Source organism: Limulus polyphemus, unplaced genomic scaffold (genome assembly GCF_000517525.1).
Source record: "Limulus polyphemus unplaced genomic scaffold, Limulus_polyphemus-2.1.2 Scaffold655, whole genome shotgun sequence".
In the NCBI taxonomy this organism is placed as follows: domain Eukaryota; kingdom Metazoa; phylum Arthropoda; class Merostomata; order Xiphosura; family Limulidae; genus Limulus; species Limulus polyphemus.
Window position 1 is genome coordinate 125,554 of NW_013666265.1, and position 23,181 is coordinate 148,734.

Sequence of the window (23,181 nt, forward strand, 5' to 3'; positions counted from 1 at the left end):
TAGACTAACGAACAAACAAGACCGATACTTGCTTTACTTATATATATATATATATATATATATATATAGTTAGTTAGTCGTCTCAAATACAAGGTCTGATCCTGGTGGGACAAGATTAAAAAAATGGATCGATATATTTTGCATAATGACGTAATACTAGTAAGTTTTATTACAGTACAAAATTTTACTGAACAAAGTTGTATACATGAAAAATCTTTTACAATTTTGAAATAGATTAAACGTCGATTATAGAGTTATTCTTTTGCACGTATTTTAATTGAATTTCGATTTCTTGTCTCTTAAGTGTTAAAAATACGTTTATATGTTATCGGTATTTTTTTTACCTGTTCAAGACTCACTTAAGCTTTGTACAGTTTTTGTTTCTTAACATTACACCTTAATGGGCAATAGCTCATAACTCAAAGGCTTTTGACATGTCTTTATTTGGCGCCAAAAACAGTACAGATGCATTATTAGCAAACAATAAAATATACCTACGTGCTTTGTTTTTCTTTTCGATAAAAACTATTTCCTGTTTTCTATAAAGAACAAAACATGATCGATTTGGTGCTGCGCCGCGTATTTTTCTAACTGAAAATACATTTCGCTAAAGCCTGTTTTTCAAATCGTATACAACGCACTCTTTCTTCGTTCGATGCTACAAAACTTGGCACGATCAGAATTTGAAGTTTTGACGTCTGTGATACTTTTCAAGCTGATGACACTTTGAAATGTGTCTGCTAAATCCTAAAGTGTTATCACTCAAATAGCACTGATCAAGTGTTACAAATGTCTAATGTCAAGAATTTACGTATCAATATTACTTATGTGGGTCATTAAAGAAAGATACTTTTGAAACGCCGATGTTTATCCTTTGGATTTGTTCATTGTACTGGTGTATCATTAATTAATGAAGTGGAAGTAACGTTTTTTTTAAAGATTTGGAGTGAATGTTCTTCAGAGTTTTAGAGTTCAAATGCAAGTTCAATAAGTTCAAGTGACAATTTACTTCCTTTAAATATGGTGACAATTTACTTCCTTTAAATATGGTGATAATTTACTTCCTTTAAATATGGTGACAATTTACTTCCTTTAAATATGGTGACAATTTACTTCCTTTAAATATGGTGACAATTTACTTCCTTTAAATATGGAACTTTGATTAACTTTATTCTATTGACATTGATTCCGCTGCTAAGAAACGGAAGCGAAAGATTTCGCCTAAGTTTATTGAATCTTAAGCCATTAATTATCAAGGTAGTTTTTGGTGGAGTCATACAGATCCTAAAGTAGTGTTTTTATTTAGTTTTAAACAGAAAAAACGCACATTCGACTATCTGCGCTCTGTCCAACACAGGGATCAAACATCAAATTATAAGACCTTAAGCTTACCTGCTGTTTTTAAGAGAAAACAATAAATTTTAGTATTACTACACAAAGCAAAAATCAATCATTAACAAAATAAAACTTTTGGGAGATGATATGAATCCCATCCAAGGAGTTAAAAGTTAAAGACTCAAAAAGATCTATGGAAGTATAATATATATATATTAATCTTATTTTTCCACGTAGCGATCTTTTGTTAGCATGTCCAATGAGGGTATTAAATATTAATCAATAAAATGCAACCATTTTGACCCAGCTCGACCATATTTTTTAACAGAAATTGAACATATTTGGTTTCAATAAAATAGTAAAGGACCAAAATCAGATATACTTCGTAAGAGGGATGGACATGTTTGTTTTAGTATTTTGTTTTGTGTACACAGTTAGTTTTGAAAACTTTTTTCGAGCTTAAAGAAAGGTTTTTTTATCAACGTATGCGCTTTTGTTCTCTAGGTGATCGCTGGATAACGACCATTTTAAGAACTGCATTTTTTTTTGCACATGGTTGCAAACGTTTGAGAGTAACGGTCATTCTGTTTCACACATTCATTTTTTTAAACCGTTACTGCAATAGTTTTACAGCTACAGGTTTGTGAAAGCAGTATCATTTGTCTTAAAGAAATCTTTTCAACGAAGAAAACTTTTTATGAAATACTAAAAACGACAAAATCCTTAAAAAATAATTCCCATAAAAACCCGTAACTGGAGATACTTACTATAAAAATGACAATGTATTATGCAGTAATAACATCTTGACACAGTATGTTATTGATGTATGCCAAGAAAAATGCAAGTAAGCCAAAAAAGAGTTTTTTAATACGAGGCAAACATGCCACGCATATGCGACGAGGAGATTTAAAACGTCATCGAATCAGTAGCAACATTTCTACATCTTTAATTCAGATTGTTGGTGTATAGCTTGTCTTTTCCCAGAAACACATTTATCTCGGAGGTTTCAGTTTTGTTTCCATAAAAATATTATGGCTTTTAAATATCCCTTAACAACGGTAGAGACTCCTGTGAGTAGAATGAGGTTCGTGTGGAAGCTGGCATTGAGGCGTAATGCAGAATTTGTCCACGGTTTTCTTGGTTTTTATTGCAGACGTTATTACGTGGGTGCAATGCGTGGAATATTATGAAATCATACTTGTTACATCACAATTTTAAATACCTGACTACGCTAGCGAGTGTACTGAATAAAAACATTTCCAATACAAGATGCTTGTATTTAACACAATAGATGTTTATCCTTAGTTAATCAAAGAGGCTTGGTTTTGAATAAACTGAATATATTTAACTGCACCCGTTATATATAGCGAGCAAAGGTTTGATCTTCATAAGTGAACAATGGCAGCATGTATTCACTTACAGAGTAAGTGTTTAGTTTGCAGGTAATTTTATAAAATGTACATTAGCTGAACATACAGCAATCGTATACATAGCACGATGCAGGTGGAGAGGGATTATTTAATTGTGTATATAATAAACGTGGTTTGCATTCACTAGAAGATGGACCTATAGCGTATCTTATATGTTGAAATGCATTAATTATACTGGCTTAAGTTTTCTAATATCTAATAAATTTCGAACTTTGTAGTCATTCAACCAACCCCTACCGTAAGAAGTAGTTATGGTTGATAGACACCCTAGGAGTTAGTATCTCTCCTATGGATATCTACTGAAAACAATTTGTCATTATTATCAACGAACCAGCAGAAAGGATGACAACACTACTGACCTATAACACTCTAACACAGGAAAGTTTACTTTCCCTTATTTCAAATACGTTTAAACAACAACGTAGCAAAACAGTGAGAAGTATATAAAATCTCTGCTCGTGTTCTCTGTTTACTTGTTTAACACATTTAAACAACTAACGACAATTTATTAAAATAACGTACATGATTTGTAAAGTTCTAACTATTTGTTTTTTATCCCTAAACTCACGAGTTAAAACTCAAAATCTTTATTATGTCCTATCAGTTGCTATAAAAATAAAACAGTTTTTTTTTTCTAGCCACACATCTCCCTTCAACTAAAGCTGTTTAGTCAGGAAAACATTTCTGCGATTGATATTGAATTGGCCAATGTATTGGAATTGTTGTTGTTACAGTAGTAGTATACAACATTGATATTCTAGAAACTACGATTTAAGTACACTAATAATTTCGCCAGAGGTTGAACTTTCGGATGAAACAACATTAAGTATATTATAACATTGCGTACAAAAGTCAAACGTGGATGCTGTTTTACATGACGTTGATTTTTTTTTCAAGTTTATTTATTTTTACTCTTTTTACTTCAACTTACTACACAAAATATATCATACGTCACATTTTTACCCCCCTTTAGTATTCACTTCATCTTGATAGAGATGATAATTTGTGGAAAGATAAAGTTGAGTTTTATGTTTATAGTTTAGTCTGTTTTGTTAACAATTTCTTTCTACTTTGTTATCTGCTGTAATAACAGTGAAAAAGAATCCCAAACTTTTTGGGTGTGGCTAAAGACTTCATCATTCTAGTGACGAGGGGGGGGGCAGCATTACCCATCCATTGTGAGGGCAGCAGGAGGTGGGGTGGAAAGACACGGATTCTGTAAAGAAAGTAGGGCCGTTTGGTTCAGAGTTACACACTTGTACATAGGGTGTGTATTCTAATACACTCGTTCTTTATAGATAGCATCTAAAGCTAAGGAACACTTCCCAACCTAAAATAGTTTTTCCATTAAGAAACTTTTTGTGTCTCTTAGTTTGAACTACGGGTGTACGGCAATTCTTATTTATAACAAACACCCAATGAGAAGTGAAATATGATTTCTCATTTTCAGCCGTTAAAAGTATGATTTCTCATCTTCAGCCGTTAAAAGTATGATTTCTAACCTTCAGCCGTTAAAAATATGATTTCTCATCTTCAGCCGTTAAAAGTATGATTTCTCACCTTCAGCCGTTTAAAGTATGATTTCTCACCTTCAGCCGTTAAAAGTATGATTTCTCACTTTCGGCCGTTAAAAGTATGATTTCTCACCTTCAGCCGTTAAAAGTATGATTTCTCACTTTCGGCCGTTAAAAGTATGATTTCTCACCTTCAGCCGTTAAAAGTGAAGCTTAAAAGTTTGTCCTTACTCTGCTGTTCCTCTCAATTATTGGCAAGACAGTGTACCCCGCTGTTCGATAACACAAGAATACCGTTAGTAATAAGACGCCCTCTCTGTATGTGCTAGAAAACAAATAGTTTTCAATAAAAACTAACGAACTTACATGATAAAGTCTGAAATAAATGATTTGAATTGTTCCGAATAAATTATAATTTGATTTCACCAATAGGAGGAAGAAGACAAAATTGGGCTTCCTGTTTGTTTCATTGTTTTATAACGAAAGATCAGTGAGCACAAACAGCGAAAACTGAGACAAAATAACTGTGCCAAAAGAGGAAGGAGTGTCTTCGCAGTTTCTGTTATTCTTTCTTTGATCAGTACGAGTCGTTTTTCATTTTCCGTTTGTTCTGTGAATAAACTATAGTTTGTATGAAAGAATACACGTTCTATGATAATTACAGACAGCAGACTATCGTAATATATCAGTGCATGCGAATTAGTAAAAACATTAAATTCCAATTTTATATTACTATATTTGCTTGTAAACTGCTGACAGGACAAAATCGAAAAGGGAAATAGTAGAAATTACATTTAACCCATTAGTCACGCTGTTCAAAGCTTCTTAAAATATGCTTCGCTAGCACACATCACCGACTTATAACAATTCTAATTAAACATGTGCCTCACGTGGCTAAACTGACAGCGGGAAAAGTGTGAAAATAATTAAAAGTATTATATGAAGCAGCATGCTCAAGTCTCCATCTTCGCGTGTGTGTGTGTTCACCCACGTATTCGCTCAGCGCCTACAAATTGAAAAGTAATAAGCGCGCCTTCCGAAGATTATGAAAGAGACGGGTTAAAGGCAGACCACAGGTAATTAAATAGGAAATTGCTATTCCGTGAATGTTAGCATGAACAAAATATGAATTTACCATGGACGTAATGATTCCCAAAAGGGCACTGATGAGAAAATAGGTATTACATTATTTAAGCCTGACAGCTGTTACAACCAATATAATAAAGAGATACAAGTTAAAATTTTTATTTATATTTAAAATGTAGCACTTTCGCAACTTTATGGCAGTTTCTTAGACATTAAAATACCGTGTTTTTTTAATTTTAAAATTCAAATAACTTCCTATTACACTTCTGATTTTATTAATATTGGACATAGTGATATATGTTTATATATATGTGTGTGTGTGTAGGGTTTCTACAGCAGGAAACACATAACATCCAAACAAATGTGCTTGTGTTCGTGGGGATATAATTATGGTTGTATGTGTGTGTGTGTGTGTAGGGTTTCTACAGCAGGAAACACATAACATCCAAACAAATGTGCTTGTGTTCGTGGGGATATAATTATGGTTGTATGTGTGTCATTGCCAAGTTGCTCTAGAAACAGGTTTTGAAGTTGTTTTAACAAACGTAACAAACTAAAGTAAAAACTAAATATATTTTTCATACACCACTCAACAAGTACGTTCTACAATAAGTTGAACACGGTGCTTTAAATACTTTGTTAACTGTAATGGAAGGCTGTAGACGGAACATAATTCACAAATTCAATAGGTACATCGTATCTTATTAATCTCTACAGAATGCTTTGTCTGAGTTTTTCTTCTTTTTACCAACAAAATATCTATAAATATTGTGATTGATTGTTATTAAAACTCATTTAAAACGGTGTGTTTTTGTGTGCTGACAATAGAGTTACTCGTAAATTTCATTGATGTTCCTCAAACAGGGACTGTTAAGTGGCAGTCCTTGTTACTTTATGGTATAGTCCCGTCTCATGTGATCACACAAAGAAATAAAGAAGTGCGAATCAACGTGACGTGGTTATTAAACAATGTTCTGAAATGTAATGACCAATCTTGTTTTTCACAAATGTAAAAAACCAGACGTGTTTTAAGCTCCCCGTTTAACATCAGCACAATTTGAAAATGTGTTAAAACAAATGATTAAATGCATTTTATTTCGAAAACTTGCATGTACTAATACAATGTTTTGCCACAGATGTGAGCTGTAACGCAACATGTTTAGCACCTATCTATTTCACAGTGAATTCCTGAGCATTCGATTATGCAATGCCGCAAAGGATATACTTATGGCTGAAGGACGGGATATGTAACAGCCTTTCCGAACAGAACATTCTCACACAGTGTGGCTGTTAAACAATTTAGGGTCTACATACAACCTTTCGAAGAAGGAAGTCCTCGGAGCTTTCCGTGGAAAGAAAATCCTTGCACAGTAGTGAGGAGCTTCGCAACCACACCCAAACCCAATCTGGAGCAACATTCTCAAATGCAAAGTGAAAACTATGGCTATGAAAGAGAACCGTCTGACCCAAAAAGCTATTGCGTCAAAGTTGGGAATATCTTCTGGTGCCATTAACAAGACAATACACAAGAATTTGAATCTGATGACTGCTTACAAGTCAAAATGTCACAATCCTTCCAGTAGCACCTTGAAATCAATGGTTGTTTTCACAATAAAAATGGTTGAAGAAACTAGACTGACAGCGACTTCATTCGACCATTGATGCAGCTGCAATAAACTTATATGCTTGTGACCTGCTTTTGTGAAGGTGTGTTGTTTAAGATTGGCGTCGCTGTCTTTCGCAGACGCTTGTTACACTGGAAATTGCGATCTCAGGAAATAGTACTAATCATGGCCATCATAATGAGCATGAGTGACGATGGATGAAATAGTTCCAAGAGTAGAACGTGACATCGAACATTGTTATTATAGCGTATGATAATAAGTCTTATCGTTACCTTTTACCTAAGCGAATTTCATATAGCATTGCAATAAGCAATGCTTTATTCTTTAAATGATCCTGCGGATTCAAAAAACACACTGTTTTTGCTATACCCGTATGTCCCCTTTATTCAATGACCTGAAGAAATCAAGGCTAGCAAGAAATATTTATCTTGTAAATCTTCCAAACAGCTATAGTCATCCTGCGCCAAGATAGCTAACATAAAATCAAACCTACTTTTATTAATAAGTGATGTTACTTTTTACTTCACTATTTATTTGGAAGTTGACGTTAACGAATCAAAGTTTATTTTCCCGAGATTATTGTTTCGATTTAAGAGTATCTTGCTACCATAACATGTAAGAAGTTTATGATAAACCATTTTTTTGTAATGTCATGTGTTATTAAATTGGTTTAAACAGGTTTCGTACTCAAGTGTAAATGTTGCAGATTATCTTGTGAATTTAGTATGTTTTTTCTTTTTTTCTTGAATTTCGTGCAAAGCTATTCAAGGGTTACTGTGCTAGCGTTCCTAATTTTGAAGTGATAAGCTAGAAGGAAGGCAGCAAGCTCTTGGGCTACTCTTTACCAACAAATAGTGGGATTGATCGTCACATATTAACGCTTCCACGGCTGAAATGGCGAGCATGTTCGGCGAAGGATTTCGATCTCGCGACCGCTAGATTATGAGTCGAGCGCCTTAACCAACTTAATTTAGTAGAGTGCTTAAATTAGGTGAACATTTAAGATTCGTCTTAATAAATGTAATTTTACATTGCTTTACACTTCTGCGCGAATACTAATTTCATCACCTTTAAGATATTTTCAGAACGCATCGTTTATTTTTCGAAAGTTCTCCATAACAGATAAGTTTACTTTTATAAAATAACCCACGAGAGACTATATTTCTTCTGTCAGTTCTGTTCTGTTCAACGTACATAAGCTGTAAAAAAAAACAAGTCTGTGTATTGTCCTATCGTTAGTGGTGTATATCAGATATGAATTTGTATATTTTACTATCGTTAGTGGTGTATATCAGATATTAATTTGTGTATTTTACTATCGTTAGTGGTGTATATCAGATATTAATTTGTGTATTTTACTATCGTTAGTGGTGTATATCAGATACAAATTTCTGTATTTCTCTATAGTTAGTGGTGTATATCAGATATTAATTTGTAGGTAGGTCTTTTATTATAGATGGATAGTGGCTGGTAGGTCTTTCAATATAGATAGATAGTGATTGGTAGATCTTTTATTATAGATAGATAGTGACTGGTAGGTCTTTTATTAAAGATGCATGGATTATATATATATAGTGTCATAAACCATTCCTTTCGTAACGTAATATACTATTAAAAACGTTAGTAAATTCTCAATTTATTTTTACAAAAAAATAGAAATGTTATTGCTAATGTTTTTCACAAATTTGGTTAAAAGGAGGTTTTCGTTTAATGTGAAAGGTACGAGTGACATTTTCTTTAAGAATCAGATACTATTTCCACAATTATGGTGATGCAAAAACATGTTGCAAATTTGATAGCCACTTATTCTCCAATTCATTACTTATCCCGTAAAGAACATGCAAATGACCCAAAACAATACTAAGCGCAAGAAACAATAGCGACGAACCAGCGTACGGTACAAGAAGAAAAAAAATAAGATGAAGAATGAAGATGAAGAATGGGAATTCTGAGCATGAACACGTCTCATCGAAGAGAGTGAAACAAGATTCACTTCAAAGATCCATGTATTAGATATTCAATTGAATCCACTCTTTCGTGCTTGTTAAAGCATTCAAATGTTTAGCTAGACACGTGTGTCTTTGGCTTTTTTTGCCAATAACGAGATCCATATATAGTACGTGACCATGACAAAACATTTTTATGCCTCATCATCCTCCATGACTAGACTTGTTGCATCAAATATTAGTGTATAGCCCGTCAAAAATGACGGGACAAGTACCCCCACACCTACTCCATAGTATAACTGAAATAAATAAATGTTCCCAAATCAAGCTTGACCAACAAAAAGGCAGAAAAGTACAGTAGAGGCAGTCAAACTTCGGTAAATTCCTTTGTGAGCCAATCAAAAATAAAGATTATCCATGAAATGAATTCGTGGCGTATTCATAGATTAGTTATTGATACAAATCAATTAGATTAACAACTTCTAATAATATAGAAAAGTCAGTGCGTTTTGAAAACACTACGCTCAAGCAATGGCTTTTACGTCATATCGCTTAGCAACAAAAGTATAACCTAATAAACCTAATATTGCTTATGTACTGAAAGTATAAAGTGAAATGTATAAACAACAAAACTGGAAAAATATTTGTTGATTTTAATTTAGAATCTCCGTTGATTAAAGAGGTTTTGTTTTTATTAAAAACGTTGGTGATATAACAGAAAATAGGTAAATTCAGGAACGATTTAAGTTTAAAATTGAATCGATATTTTTACACTGATGATAAATTTTATGCACTTGGTTAAGTGATCCCACACTACATCTTCATATTAGGCTTATTTTACCAACACTCACTACACTTATAAGGTTTCACGCCACACCCCTCACGGCCCCCTTTCACCCCCGTCACTAAACTCGTAATGGGCAGACAGTTATCGAACTATTCTGTCTAGATAAATGCATTTTGGCTTTTATGACTCCTTCTATTTCAAGAAATCAGGAGAAATCAAGCGTGATGTGACGTGACACACACTGCCCTTTATATAGGGTAGATAACCTTTATCCAGCCTTTTAAGGTTTCCTAAAGGATCTACTTGCTGATTGAACTGTTTCCGAATGTGTATTTGTATTTATAGCAAAGCTACTAAGGCTATTTGACGCCGTCTTTAATTTTGAACTACTGACAAGGAGGAAGAAACCAAAGTCAGTAGCCCTTACTACCCACCATCCAAGCTATGAGATTAACTGCCACTCTTATAACGCACCTACAGTTTAAATAATATTTTTGGTATCGCACGGATTCGAACCCGGCATCACTGGCCGCCCCCTTTTTTCGAGCATGAAAATGGCCCCAGTATTTAATATGAAGAGCATTAAAAACTATTTCAAACAACATACTATAAATATTTTTGATGCCCTATTTTCTCAGCACTTTCCAAGCGTTTAGAAAATTCAGTGAATTAATTATGTTTGCATAAATTTCATATTTAAACTTAAAAGAGTATTTTTACTATACTTGATTGTATGTAACTTTTGGCTGTGATTTATTTTGCCAAACATAATTTGTCGTTTATACATTAGAAAGATTTAGACTGGTGACATTTAAAGGTTGGATCTAGAATTCAGAGCTAGCCAAGTAAAACAAAAACAAAAAACACGATGCACAGATATCTCCTCGTATTAGAAAAGAGCATCTTCCTGAGTTTGGTTTGTTTTGAATTTCACGAAAAGCTACACGAGGCCTATTTGTGCTAGCCATCCCTAATTTAGCAGTTTAAGACTAGAGGGAAGGCAGCTAGTCATCACCACCCACCGCCAACTATTGGGCTGCTCTTTTACCAACGAATAGTGGGATTAACGGCCACATTATAACGCCCCCACGGCTGAAAGGGCGAGCATGTTTGATGTGACGGGGATTCGAACCCGCGACCCTCAGATTGCGAGTCGAGCGCCCTAACCACCTGGCCATGCCGGGCCACTATCTTTTGTAAGATTCCCTTTATCTCTTCTAGGTAAGTTTGTAATATGGATCCATATGGACCTCTACCGATAATTCTAAAACTAACTTACTTTTCACTAAGTGACAAAATATTCTTCTGATGAAGAACTCTGAATTGTTTGAGATAACAGTTAAGCATCGTTGAAACTTACTACGACAAGTAGTTCTAACATTATGTTAGGTTCTTTTATCAAATGTTATTTTAACTTAGCTTCCGAAAAAATAAAAAAAGTTATAACAAGATTAGTAATTCCAAAAAAAAAAAAACTTTAAATATCTTTAAGTAATGTTAAGTTTCAGTTGTTTCCGAGATAAAGCTGTTTTCAAAACCGAAGACGCAGGATGGCCCTGTGGTATAACTCTGGATTTTGGAGGTGGCGAGCTGGATACGATTCCGTGTGATACTACAAAATATATCCCGCACTTTAACCTGTAGGTGTGTTAGAAGAGTGACAGTCAATCCCTTAGTGTGGACGGGGGGTAGTAGAGACCTGCTGACTGGCTGCCTTCCCTCTTGTCAGTAATTCAAAGCTAGAGACGGCGGCAGATAGCCTTAGTAGCTTTGCTGTACATACAAAGACGAAACAAACAATAAATCCCAGGGTGTGTGAGCGTGAGTACTGGTTTGGACAAATTATAAAGAACAACATTTTGATCACTGACAGAGCGACAAAATAATTTTATACGAGTAAATCACTAGAACAGTAGTAAAGATAATTTTTTCCCCCACAGTCTCTATGTTTCAGAAACGTAATAAAATGGCGTAACGTAATACCGTGTGATGATTTTTTAAAAAGTGTTGAAATTACTAGTTTTTGAAAACATTTAAACTTGTTTATGGCATAGAAATGTTATTCCGTGAGAGTAGTTTTAATACTTTATATTAGTCGTTGTTCTAGTATACGATTTGTTTGTTTGTTGTTAAGCGTAAAACTACAAAGTGGGCTATCTGTGCTGTGCCCACCACGGGCGTCTAAATCCAGTTTTTAGCGTTATAAGCCTTCAAGGCTTACCGCTGAACCATCGGGAGGAGGCGGGGACTTAATAAACATTTAGAAATAGAATTAGATCATAAAAGTAAAATCAGTATGTGTACGAGTTTCACAGACAGACAGATGGAAATGGATGGATAAATCGACAGACACAGATGGAAAGATAATATATTTTTAATTGAAAACTAGACTAAGATAGATTTCAAAATTGAAAATCAAATTAAAACACTTGTATTGTGATAGTCCGTGATTACAAATCAGTTATGGTTTAAGTATTTAAGGTTTTGTATGAAAAGTGTATAACTAAAAATAAAGATTGTATCATAAAAAAAAATGTTCAAGCAAATAAAACAGACTAACAAAATTAAACGATAATTCAAATAAATTCATGAAGGCTCAAAATTCAAAAATGGACCCACCAGAGAGGAACATAATTTCCAATACTTGACACTTTCATTTGTCACTGTCATGCTGAAAATAAAGCGATTAATTTGTTCAGTACTTCGAACTATTAGACCACACCCGTATTGTTTCCATAATATCAATATTGTTTGCCTGCGCTATCGCTTAACATTAGATACAGTGATGTCAACTGAGTGCCATGATTCTTTTTATGTTCACATTACCCTTTAGAAAATGCGTTTTTTTCTCTTTTTTTTTTTCGGAGTTTTCCAATTTCTTATAAATATTGTCTTCAAAACAGGACGCCATTTATGACACCCAACCCACTTACATAGAAAAATATCTTGTGAGGTCCGACATTTTTACTTACCCATAATTCCTCGGTATCTTTAAATCTAGAAATTGGAGATCATGACACGTGTTTGAACTTGTAGGGTGATACTGAGATTCCGTGGCCTGCATCTCGTTACTGTCAAAAAGAAAAAAATAATCGCTCTCCTTATGATGGGATTGTGGATGCGTTATAAGAGTGACGGTCAAGTCCCCCCTCCTTTTTTGCCTTGCGGGAATAGACCAAGATTCGGCTTGGTGGTGGTCATCCTCTCGTCTAGCACTTCAAAATTAGTGATGACAAGCATAGAAAGCGATCGTGTAGCTTTGCGCGAAGTCCAACAATCAAACAAATTGAACATGTACAATGTAGGTATTGTGGTAAGTGTGGATAGGTACACTTGCTTTTAGCTAAATGTGTACAAGGTATGTCGTGTGGTTGGCTGTACACATATTTAATGTTGACTATGTAGTAGGTTTGAATATACATAATGTGGGGCCCCCCAGTGGCACGGCGGTATGTCTGCGGACTTACAACGCTAGAAACTGGGTTTCGATACCCGTGGTGGGCAGAGCGCAGATAGCCCTTGTGTAGCTCTGTGCAGAATTAAAAACAAACAAAGAAACATAATGTGGGCCACGTTGTAAATTTCAACTTGCGTACTATAGGTCAAATTTTACTTTCAAATTTCTTCCATTTTCGTACTTTTTTTGGCAGTTTTATACACGTACATTGTAAGTTTGAATATTTAGCATGTTGAAGCTTGCAAAACGGCATACCATGTTCATATGACTTACACTGTATAGGTCCGAAGCTACCACACAACATACCAACAACACGATCTATTATGTACGTACATATGTATATACGTGTGTGTGCGTTCAAACGTATTACATAACTACCAGTGTACATATTCAAAACACAAGTTATGCTGTACACGTTCGTATCAAGAACTTTTACTTCAGGAGTCATGGAAAGTTCCAGTTCACGTAGAATGTAATTTAAACACATACATCTCAAGATAAGTAATAGATTTAAACGTAAACACAGAAAGCTATATTGCTTTATCAGTCGGCGGGGTTTTTTCTGGATTATTTCGTAAAAATAAAGTTAGTTCCAGTCCACGTACGAATAATAAATTAATTCGTTCCTTCTTTAACGTTTGTTAGAGCCACGCTAACTCTAGGCCTAACTTCAAATACAAAAATTTTCAAAAGAAAATCCGAAAGTGTAGACCTAATACACTAATAATGTTTAAGATAAATTTCCTTCATTTATAACAAACCTGACTAACTTACTGATTTGTTGATAGAAGCACTAACTCTCAGTGATCTGAATAAATTTGCTTGATAGACAAATCAATCAGTCTTTCCTCGATCATCAACCACTAGAACATCGATTTATTTATACTAAATTATTACTTCTATCAAATACGGGAAGTTTCTAGATTAACATAACATATAAAATAACGTTTTGGGACAACATGGGACCTATTGGTCCATCTCGGCTGTTCCATCCTCTAAACTAAATTAAAATAAATAAATTCAAAAATATTATAGCCAGCCCTTATCATTCACATACTTATCAAGCTTTTTCTTAAATTCACTTAAATTTACTGCTTATACAACATCCGAAGGCAACCTATTCCAAAGGCCAACCGCCCTGTTAGAAAAATGAAATAGTCTTAGCTGAAGATGACTCTTACCCTGCCAAAATTTATATTTGTTTCCCCTAGTCCTACTATTATCACTGCTAAATAGAGAAAAAAGATGATGCATCAACACTATTAATTTCCTTTACAATCTTAAACACCTCAGTCAGATCCCTCCAACTCCTTCATTACAGGCACCATTCTAGTAACCCTTCTCTGAACCATTTCCAACAATTCAATGTCTTTCCCAAGGTAAGGAACCCAAGACTGAACACAATATTCCAAATGTGGCCTAACCAGTGACCTATACAATGAAATTATAAACTCTTTAGATTTGTATTCAATATTTCTGTACATACAACCTAAAATCCTATATGTCCTACCACTAGCAACAGCACACTGCTTGAATGGCTTTAGAGACTGATCAACAATTACACCAAGATCCCCCTTTTTTTCGTAACACTCTGAATGTTATTCCCATCCAAATTATACTTATAATTCAAACTATGATAACCCATATGCATTATATTGCATTTATTATAATTAACACACATCTGCCATTTATTTGTCCAACTCATTAATGATCTAAATCCTTTTGTAAATCAGCAGTATCCTCTTCAAAGCTAGCAACACTCAATACCTTAATATCATCTGCAAATTTAAGTAACTTATTGACCATTCCTTCATGTATGTCTGATGTAAATCAAAAAGAGCAAAGGTCCTAAGACTGAGCCCTGATGTACTCCACTTGTGACATTAATCCACTTTGACTGAACTCCATTTATAACAACCCTCTGCTTTCCCTCATCTACATGAGCAGTAACCTTTTCGAAGAATGTCAAAAGATTTGTAAGGCAAGATTTTCCCTTAGTGAAATTATGTTGACTATCCAATAAAATTCTAAACTTTGTTAAATGACTTTGTAAAGCATCCTTTAACAATCTTTCCAAACCTTTCCCACAACTGATGTAAGACTAACGGGTCTATAATTACTGAGACAATATTTATCACCTCCCTTGAAAAGAGGAGTTACATTAGTTAATTTCCAATCCTCTTGTGTCCACTATTCAAGGACTCAAGTGGCTCACATATCTAATCCTTGAGGAAATATTATTTGGCCAAGGAGCCTTATCGTTCTTTAAACTTCCCAACTTTTTCTTAACCAGCTCAGAATTAATGCAGTCATTTTGTTTGATCTCGTTTCCATTTATCAACTGTTCAAGATGTGGAATACTGTTTGTTTGTTTTTTTGAATTTCGCGCAAAGCTACACGAGGGCTATCTGCGCTAGCCGTCCCTAATTTAGCAGTGTAAGACTAGAGGGAAGGCAGCTAGTCATCACCACCCACCGCCAACTCTTGGGCTACTCTTTTACCAACGAATAGTGGGATTGACCGTCACATTATAACGCCCCCACGGCTGAAAGGGCGAGTAGTTTGGTGGTATGTGGATTCGAACCCGCGACCCTCAGATTGTGAGTCGAGCGCCTTATCCACCTGGCCATGCCGGGCCGTGGAATACTGCTTAAACCTTCGTAAGTAAAACCCGAAAAAAAGCAAAATTTAATAACCAAGCCATCTCATAATCATCAGATACTAGACTTCCTTTATCATCTCTCAAGGATCCTACCCCCATCCTAACATCTTGTTTACCCTTAATGCATTTAAAGTAATCCTTACTGTTTATTTTTACATTTTCAGCCAACCTTTTCTCATACATCCTTTTTGACGTCCTAATGTCCTGTTTCACCAGCTTTCTGGATCTTCTATAATCTTCTAAATCTCATGTCAGACCAGTCAATTTAAATTTATGATGCTTTTCTTTAATTTTATCTCAAACGTTTTGTGAATTAATCTGGTTTTTACTTTCAGCTACCCTTTTCTTTGAATAAAGAATATGTTTACCTTGAATATTTAAAAATTTATCTTTAAAAGGTTTTCACGTCAGTGTCTCCAAATAACTCAGCTGCCCAATTCACAACAGATCATCATGATTAGAAGCTCCCTCTAGCAAACAATTAAATTATAACATTGAAAATATAGCTTACAAAAAATATAATATGTTGAGAATGTATATTGTTGCTGCTGTGAGTTTAAACGTGTATATTGTAAGCTACGGTGAGTTGAAGGTTTACCTTGTAAGTAATCTGATGGGTTTGAACTTGTAGACCATAGGTATAGGTAATGTACTAATTTTAAATGCGTGTATTGCAGGCAATTGGTTGGTTAAGCTCGTGTAATTTAGATTACATGTTATATATTTGAACATGCACAATGTAAGTCATGTGGTGTAACTCGAACAATAAACAGCTTACAAGGAGAACATCTTACTCAAATGAACCACGTACTAATAAACTAATCTCTATTTACTTTGATCCATTCCAGAATGTTTGGAAGCAGTGGAGCTTGCAGTGCCTGTGGTCAGCTAATCCCAGCCAACGAGTTCGTCATGAGGACACAAGGAAATGTTTACCACTTGAAATGCTTTGCCTGTGTCAAGTGTCACAATCAGTTAAACCCAGGCGACCGCTACAACTTGATCAATGGCAGTGTACTATGTGAACAGGACTGCCTCAAGATTTTGAAGGGTGGATCCGTGGGAACGGGAACTTCGCGGAAAGGGAAAGTACGGGCTAATTCAGCTATTAAGGCCGTGTGAACAATGTGAAATCAGATATATATTATCAGCTAGGTGGATGGTCTTATCTATACGTTCTCACTACCTTACAAACCACCCAATTTCCAATAGTAAAATAATATAGTAGTTTTTCCTTTCAACCCTAGACCATCCGATAACTTTCATAATTGAGATCATGCACACACGCTCTCGAGCCTGACCTCACACTAACTCCATCAAGCAAAGTGCTATTGTACACGAGAGTAATGGCAAGTTGCCTTTCAGTATTTTCTATAGACCAGTGTTATTACATTAAATACTGAATGATGATGTACTGTACAGAGATTCAGAACTTTCTTTGGTACTTGTGGAGAAGTCATTCAGAAAACCGTGTAATCTTGAGTTTTGCCACTTTTAGTGCAGGACAACAAATAGTGTTAAGCCTAACATATGCGTTAAATGTGGAGAGCCTGTACATAGTGTATTGTCAGTTGATTTATCTAATAATGCATTGCTCATCGAACGGGAAAAATGAAGAACACATTATAGTAGGTATAACGTCTTGCGATTAGCACAAACGGTTATTATAATGACATTCTAGCTATATAGTAATATTAAATACAACCACAACAAGCACTATGAAATCCGCTAGCCTCAAAAGTTCTAAGTCTAATTAATTTCGCCAGAAAGGGTAAAAATTATTAAGGAAATCCTTCTCTCTCTCTCTCTCTACTTACCCACTCCTTGAAAAAAAAGGGGGAAAAAAACTCAAAGGTATTGTACTCAAACATCTAGAAGTTTTTACAAAATATATATGCTATAAAATCATATGCAACAACAGATCGTACGTGTTTTTGTTGTTGTTTTCTTTGGTGGGTTTAACTGAAATAGGAACTAAAACATGTAAAAATACCCAAAGGAAGTAGTACCCCCTAACGACGGATAAATGGCATCACTCTTTGCTCAAGACTCTTTTAATAAATAACAATTTTAAAAATTCTCGTCGATGACAAACCATGCGAGATATGACGGTAAAACGAAGACTTGGATGTGAGAAGATGTGGAGAGAACTGTTGCCCGTGGTTACCTGTTAGACTTTGGGATATAGTATTCTTTTTTGTTGTTGTTGTTTTGTTTTGTTTTTTACGCGGAGTTCCTGAAACTAAGACTTTTGAACAACATTGGATGACGTATGAATATAGTCCACGTTATATCCTAACCAACGGTGACTATCTTTTCTGACAATTTAGTAGTGATGCTGGTTACAAACTTGACTAATCCGTAATAGTGTTTTTCCGTTTAAACTTCTAATTGTGAAAGTGTTCTTGAATGTTTACACTGTTGAACTTCCTATAGTCTTGTAAGGCACACTATTTTGGAAATAGTCTTTATAAATCTGTACTGGAATAATTATCTCTGTATAAGATGGTTAATCAATTTTGTGATAATTGATAAACTAAAAACATCATAAAAACCTTAACTAATAAAACAAAAGATCCATTACATCAATGTTTTCTCGCATTTTACCTACTCAAAAATAGAACTCTTGTTTGTTGCCTTTCAATATTGTTGCCCCATTCCTTTTAGGGCTTACTTAAAGTGTCTGATTTTACCTCAAGTAACGAAAACGAGTGGTGTATGAGAATTCTATCATACCTTACAGTCTTTATTTCCAAAACTGAAGCATGTACACAGTTCTTTCCAATTTTTTTCCTGTTCGTTAGGTGTATATTTATTAAGAAAATGATACAAGCTATCACTCAGTATGAATAAACGTACGATATTTATAGCCTAAACAGGAACCTTACAGTTAAAACAAGGGGTCTAAAATACATAACTCTAAGTGTAACAAGACTGTATGATTATATATTGTAGTTCCACTAAGCATGAACTTCTCAGTGAAAACAGAAATCCTAATGTATAGATACACTTAGTGCAATACAATTGTATCACTGTGTAGTTCCACCAAAGACGAACTTTATAGTGAAACAGGAATCTTAAAGTACAGATACGCTAAGTGTAATAAGATTGTATGACTATGTATTTCCACCAAGGACGAACTTTACAGTGGAACAGGGTTCCTTATGTATAGATACGCTAAGTGTAATAAGATTGTATGACTATGTATTTCCACCAAGGACGAACTTTACAGTGGAACAGGATTCCTTATGTTTAGATACGCCAAGTGTAATAAGATTGTATGACTATGTATTTCCACCAATGATGAACTTTAAAGTGGAACAGGGTTCCTTATGTATAGATACGCCTAAGTGTAATAAGATTGTATGACTATGTATTTCCACCAAGGACGAACTTTACAGTGGTACAGGGTTCCTTATGTATGGATACGCTAAGTGTAATAAGATTGTATGACTATGTATTTCCACCAAGGACGAACTTTACAGTGGTACAGGGTTCCTTATGTATGGATACGCTAAGTGTAATAAGATTTTTTGATTGTAATTTCTGATATTACCCTAGTAACGAAGGTAAGAGTTCAATATGGCACCCCCACTCAATTTAAAAAAAAATTCATCAAAGTAATATTTATGTATTAATAAATCATAATAATAGTATGATCTGATAATTTTAATACATTATTATACCACTTACTTCATTAATTAGATGTACAATCTTCTTGGGGAGAAACTTTACAAATGTCTTGTATAAAGGCATCAAAAAGGCTACTTTTATCAGAATATAATGTTCTCCACATGTATTCACACAAATGCTTGTCAAAGCCATGCCCCAATTTTTCTAATACGCCTCTTAAAATAAATCATTTTCAGAATCTTTTTTATCCAGGCAATTCTACAATTTTTGGGTGGGGGTGCCATATGGAACTCTTTCCGTAACGAAGATTAGTATTGTATTTTCTAACGATAATTATTTGAAATATATCTACGTCTGGTAAGAAGTCGATTTATCGTTACCACTCACACCAAAATACTGGTTAATGATACAAACATATTCCGTTATCAAAACCGATAATACTTAAACAATAACTCGTTTTCCCAAGTAATTCTACATTAACGTTCCTGTTAATAATTACGATTTATCGTTACCGCTCACACCAAAATACTGGTTAATGGTACAAACATATTCCGTTATCAAAACCGATAATACTTAAAGAATAACTAGTTTTTCCCAAAGTAATTCTACATTAACGTTCCTATTAATAATTAGGATATTTATAGTTCTGTCACAATTATGCTTCAAACACTTAATCAACACTTACAAAGTACAAACATTTACATGGTTCATACTAGACATATATCTGTATTTTGTAATAAATTACCTTGCCTGCCTGACCTTCGTGGCGTATTGGAATTCACCAAGTATGCTAGGAGCTAGCAACAAGGTCTGACATTGTTTAAAACAAGTAAGTCTTTATGTGTCTTTGAGTAAGCATGAAAATGTGTATTAAATCAGCTATAAGTTTCATATGTGAGCCACCAAAAAAAAACGAAACAAAAAACCCACATATTCTATTTAATTTATAAACTTAAGTTATGCAATACAAAGAATAGGCGAATTTAATGTTGCACCTAATTTTTAAGCTCCTGTTTATCAGTGTAGCGTTAACTGTCAGTTACTACGAAAATTAATATGTCAGTGTCAGAAATAATCTAAACAAGTTTAATAATAAAATAGTCTTACCACTAGATCATATAGGAGGTGTAAGAAAGTAAGCATAAACTTTCATGGACCATCATTATTTTAAGTGTACCAATCTGATTTAAGTTAATTGCAGAAGCGGATGTAGGATTTTGTTTTGGAGGAGGAGGGCGGGGCGGAATCAAATCACGTAAGAGGTATTTACATAAAATAAAAGAGCCGGTACATCAAATGCACGGATTTTGAAGGAAGGCGTGGAACAACACAACTGTTCTACTTTAACATATAGAAACCTTTTAGATAATTAGTATTACATAGTCATGTAAATATAGGACACTTTATGCACTATTAAACAACTGTACACGAATTATGAACCACTAGAGGCTGTAATTCGCCCTGCTGCAGATTTGAAATGAAAGAAATTCTTCAACAAACCTCACATGATCGAAAGTGCGTGACGTTTTGGTTTCCAAACTGTGTCAGGATATACAGCTCTCATTCTGTACCGACAATTTTGTGTTGCAATTACTACAACGTTTTTTTTTTTTACCTGAGTCGGACCTATATTTACATCTAGGTCTTTACATCAGCCTCACATCTTTAAACTTGGCTTCCAAACTGTGGATGGTAGCACCCCTAAATTGCGAAACTAGCGACACAAAATGAGCACTATATGCTGTCATGTCTTGAAAGTCAAAATAGACATAACTGAACTGAGGTGATGTTGGCTTTTCAAGTGTTGTTATTTTATCTTTACAAAATTATTGCTACAAAATGTTATATTGAGTTTTTGGCAAGTTCTGTGTTTCAAACCTATACATATTGCTTGTCCTTAACGCCGCCTGATGGGTCGGCGATAAGTCTATGTGCTTACAACGATAAAATTCGGGTTTCGATACCAGGAGTGAACAAAGCATTGATAATCCGTGGTGTAGCTTTGTGCTGAACAACAAGAACAAACCAATTAACCTTAACAGGACGTCCAATTGGCCGCTGAACCCGAATTGGTCCATAAACAGTTAAAAAATCATCTCTCAGCAACTGAGCTTTTGCCCCCCACTGGCACAGCGGTATGTCTGCGGACTTACAACGTTAGAAACCGGGTTTCGATACTCGTGGTGGGCAGAGCACAGATAGCCCATTGTGGAGCTTTGTGCATGAATTCAAACAAACAAAACCTGAGCTTAATTAAAAAGAGAACAAGAGTTATTAAAAATTCTCGAAATTATCTTAATTATAATGCAGATTATAATGAATTATTTTAGTATCCATTCTTTTACAGACGCATTCTTACTTATATTATTCGCAAAGTGGCTATAATTATTTTACCATATGGATCTATTACTGACAATTATTTAGATATTTATAATACACTTTATGTTTATTTTATGTCCTGGTATTTATTTTTTACCATATTTATTATGCGTTATTTTTTTTTCAAGTAACTGATATTCAATGTTAAGATTCAAACTGTTTTTAACTATTTCGAAGAGTATACAAGGGACCTCCCATGATGATGATAGACTAGTGGCGGGGAACACTGTTTCATATGTGAGCCACCATACGCAAAAAAAAACGAAACAAAAACCCACATATTCTATTTAATTTATAAACTTAAGTTATGCAATACAAAGAATAGGCGATTTTAATGTTGCACCTAATTTTTAAGCTCTGTTTTTCAATGTAGCGTTAACTGAAAAAACAAGTTCTTATATTGAGTTTTTGGCAAGTTCTGTGTTTCAAAACTAAACATAGTGCTTGTCCTTACCTCCGCCTGATGGGTCGGCGATAAATCTATGTGCTAGTTGGACCTAGCACATAGATACACAGGAAAAGCAGGAGAATGTATAAAATTTAATCCAGGACCCTAAGGCGAGATCTGGACTCCAGCTGTAATAGGTGTGCCTGTCGGGCACATTCCCTCGCTTCGCTTGGTCAAATAAACCTTTTCCCCCAACTTTTAATTTGTCTCCTACATCTCTGTATACAATACGTACCTTATAAGCTTATACATGTTCAGATGTTGTGTCACTAAGTTGTATGAAATGAAATGTAATTAATCCGTAAAAAGAGTGTTTGTTTTTCTGAATCAGGAATCAATATTGTAAGTCATATCTTCATGATACTAGATTTTCCTTGTATAACCTATAGAGTAGCATAGTAATATATATAAGCATGTAATCATTGCTACAGTAATGAAGTTAACATTCCAACAAACGATGCAACTTAATAATCCATAGATAGTCTACTGTAAGAAAGTAAACCCAATAACCAAGGCGAGCCGATATATAATTTCGAACACGACGACAAGAAACATATTAATGCATCAGCTATTTAAAAAAAGATTTCAGAAAATCACTAACATGATTAAAATATCTGCATAATCATACACATGCAATAAAATAAGATTATTATAGTATTTGATTTTAAAATAAATTAAATATTTTACGAGAAACACATTTGAATTTCTTATTTTAGCACAATTATTCTCGATGTGTGGTCCACCACTTCCTTCAGGTGAAACACATTTGAATTTCTTATTTTAACACAGTGGTTCTCGATGTGTGGTCCACCACTTCCTTCAGGTGAAACACATTTGAATTTCTTATTTTAACACAGTGGTTCTCGATGTGTGGTCCAC

The 23,181-nt window shown here is 34.5% G+C and overlaps 1 protein-coding gene across 1 annotated transcript in view; it reads left to right on the plus strand.

The window, feature by feature from the left end:
• The window catches only part of LOC106459734 (LIM domain transcription factor LMO4-like), an 80,271-nt gene extending 61,840 nt beyond the window's left edge, over window positions 1-18,431 (plus strand). Inside the window, exon 3 of the mRNA XM_013919387.2 lies at window positions 16,691-18,431. Within this exon, the coding sequence (XP_013774841.1) occupies window positions 16,691-16,964 (274 nt within the window). The 3' untranslated portion in view covers window positions 16,965-18,431. The remainder of the gene's footprint in view (window positions 1-16,690) is intronic.
• Window positions 18,432-23,181: the final 4,750 nt, after the last annotated feature.